Source organism: Atta cephalotes (genome assembly GCF_000143395.1).
Source record: "Atta cephalotes unplaced genomic scaffold scaffold00008, whole genome shotgun sequence".
NCBI lineage: Eukaryota > Metazoa > Arthropoda > Insecta > Hymenoptera > Formicidae > Atta > Atta cephalotes.
Window position 1 is genome coordinate 4,001,822 of NW_012130072.1, and position 3,079 is coordinate 4,004,900.

General features: G+C 32.6%; 1 protein-coding gene across 1 annotated transcript in view; it reads right to left on the reverse strand.

Annotated features, from left to right (window-relative positions):
• Positions 1-2,800: 2,800 nt before the first annotated feature.
• LOC105627368 (paired box protein Pax-6-like) overlaps positions 2,801-3,079 on the reverse strand; it is a 91,001-nt gene continuing 90,722 nt past the window's right edge. The window contains exon 9 of the mRNA XM_012208652.1: positions 2,801-2,895. Within this exon, the coding sequence (XP_012064042.1) occupies positions 2,801-2,895 (95 nt within the window). The remainder of the gene's footprint in view (positions 2,896-3,079) is intronic.

Genomic DNA, 3,079 nt, shown 5'->3' on the forward strand with positions numbered 1-3,079 from the left:
TTATATATATATATATATATATATATATATATATATATATATATAAATAAATTCAAGTATATATCTAAACAAAAAATACTTTTCTACAGTTGAATAATGTATAAGAATATAATGAGACCTTTAAATTATGATTTTGAAACATACAAGAGAAATAATTGAAAAAGTAGAAGCTGAGTGTATATAACCTAACTTAACCTAGCATTCATGCTATATATAGAATATATCAGAGCGAAACGTACGTAATGTTTTTACTTAATGATTTATTTAATGTACATAATGTTTTATTTAATGTAGATAATGTTTTCTCAATGTAATGTTTTATTTGGAATTAAAAATCTGTTTTATCGACATTGATCAAGTCATTCCAGGTTTTTGGCCGTCATTCCAGGTATTCCAGCATCTCTTTAACCTGACCTAAGAGAAATCACAATTGGCATGTTTGGTTCTTTCTTTTTTTTTCTCGAACCTTGCACCGAATATAAATTACGAATTGGTTTTATCAATTTATTAGAGAATTAGAGTCAATTATATAAAATAATTATATATGTAATTATAAAATAATTATACATATAATTATTATATATAAATAATTATACATATATATATGTGTACATATACATATGTTTTATATATATATATATATATATATACAATGTATATATAAACGAATATTCTTCTTACGATTGTACACACAAAAAAATCATGTTTATTATCTCTTGGCATTCTTGTTTCACGAATATAAATAATAACACAATATCGACTTAGAAACTATTTTATTTCTTCTCTTCTTGCTTATAGGAGTTACACCTACGAAACGTTGCGAATAAAAACTCTCCGCGGAAATCCTCGGGAGCGATTCTTTTCCTCTTAAATCTTCGCGCTAATTATTTTTACACGAGTTGCACATTGCCGACGATTCGTATTCTTTTTCTTTCTTTTTTTTATTCTACCGCGTCTTACCTTGTTCATCAGTTCTATTTCAAAGATATCTCGGCTCGGAGATATAATTGTACGAATTAAAAGCGAGCTTACAAAGGTGTATATATGTAGATGATGCTTTGAGAGATTTTTCCACCTTGCCGATCATTCATGTATTATGTCATATGAAAATCACGGATTGTCACAGATTGGCGTATTAATACGTCTAACAACGATTGTGTGTTTCTATGACTTATATTCTGGTATAACATCGAAATAAAGAGGAGAGTGTCTCTTCGCACATTACGATACCAAACACCGTTAGTGAAAGTGTAGGAAAGCAGCATTAGTCATTCGTCTATGATAACAATGAAGGACATGATCGATAAGTGTCGCAATAGCAAATGTAAATATCGATTTTATTCAGCATGGGACACGGAAATTCGATTTGACGGCGATAAAACACGATTATACACAGAAGTCAATTAATCCGCCTGTAAACTCATCTGCCGCATCTCCCAGCAAACGAGAATGGATTGGATTGTATAAATCCCATAAATCAAGTTTTCGAATTCACATTATCCGCGAAAAAGTATTGAATTTTGTAGAGACTGAATACACTGAATCCGTTTTCTATACTTTTAGATAAATATAATAATATAAACTCTAGTAGGATTCACATGGATTCAGAAATGAAATGCTAGTCTCAGAAAGTGATTTATCGTTGGAAAGCATGCACCAAGATGATCACAAATATATGAATGAATCGTTTCTTCCCGAATGAGCTCTAATACTATACACAGGTATAAAACATTACGGATTCACAGGGCGATTCCCGGATATAACTTGCCAACGTGGCCAGGATTATGTCTAGAAATTATCTTGTCGCCGTGGATCCGCAATGTTACACTGTATATCACACCGGGAGGAGGTTTTTGTTTGGGAGGCAACGATTTATATATATCATCTCTATGCGTGTTTTTCAACAATATCATTTGCCGAGATCAATGATTAGCAGTTGGTGGGTCTCCCATATTAGACAATTTTTCAACCGTATATTAAATTCAAACTTAGTCTCACGTTCATTGTGTTAAACATTGAATAAAATATCAAAAGTAAATTATAAATTATATAAATAATAATTAATATATTAATAAATATAATTAATAAATTATATAAATAAAAATATATATAAATTGATAAATTATCAATACTTAATTACGGATTCAACCAGATTATGGATAGAAAACAGATTTAAAAAATTCAAAAATTTGATTCGACATCACTTCAATAAATAATTTTCAACATTTTTAAATAATTTCTCGTTTGCTAGGCTTGTATTGTGATTACACGAGTACTACACTGTAGATTTGTTGTTAATTTACACAAACGGAATCACGCTAGAGCCATTCAGTTATGAATCTAGTTCCTCGGCCTCACCGGAGGTGACAGAATAAACTGAGATCTTTGTGCTTCGGATGATCTTCATTAGTAAACGCCAGCGAATTCGCAGTGACGTTTCCTCGAAATTTTCCGAAATAATGCACTCGTCTGACAAAAAATAAAATAAAAATAAAATAAAATAATAAACGAGAATAGAGCGGACGCGAATACGGACAGATCAAACTCGTTTCCACATGGAACTTTGGCTTGAACGAGACGTATGTACGGGTATGATAGCCCACTTCGATTTATTTTATATTATACTACGGAACAGTCGCACGCACGATCGACCATAACATGTGGATTTCCGGAGACTTGACACTTCACGATCGCGTGACCGTGTGTCATTTTCTCGTGCGCGATATGCGCGCACACTAAACTAGAAAGATGAAGAAGCTCAAGTCTACGGAGATGAGGTCGACATCGACGACCACCACGGTCACTGCAGCCTTGGCGACCAATATTGCGCCGCCATATCGGGTGCCGGTTGACCTGGTACTGCGATCGGCACACTCACGCCAGGTGATATTAGACCTGCAAGAGAATCTATGTTTAATTTTCTGTTTAATTTTATATAAAATTTCATGTAAGAATTACATGTTTAAAAAAAATTAACTTCATAGCTGATTTAATTTTTAATATTTTTGTGTGTGTGTGTGTGTGTGTGTGTGTGTGTGTGTGTGTGTGTGTGTGTGTGTGTGTGTGTGTGTGTGTGTGT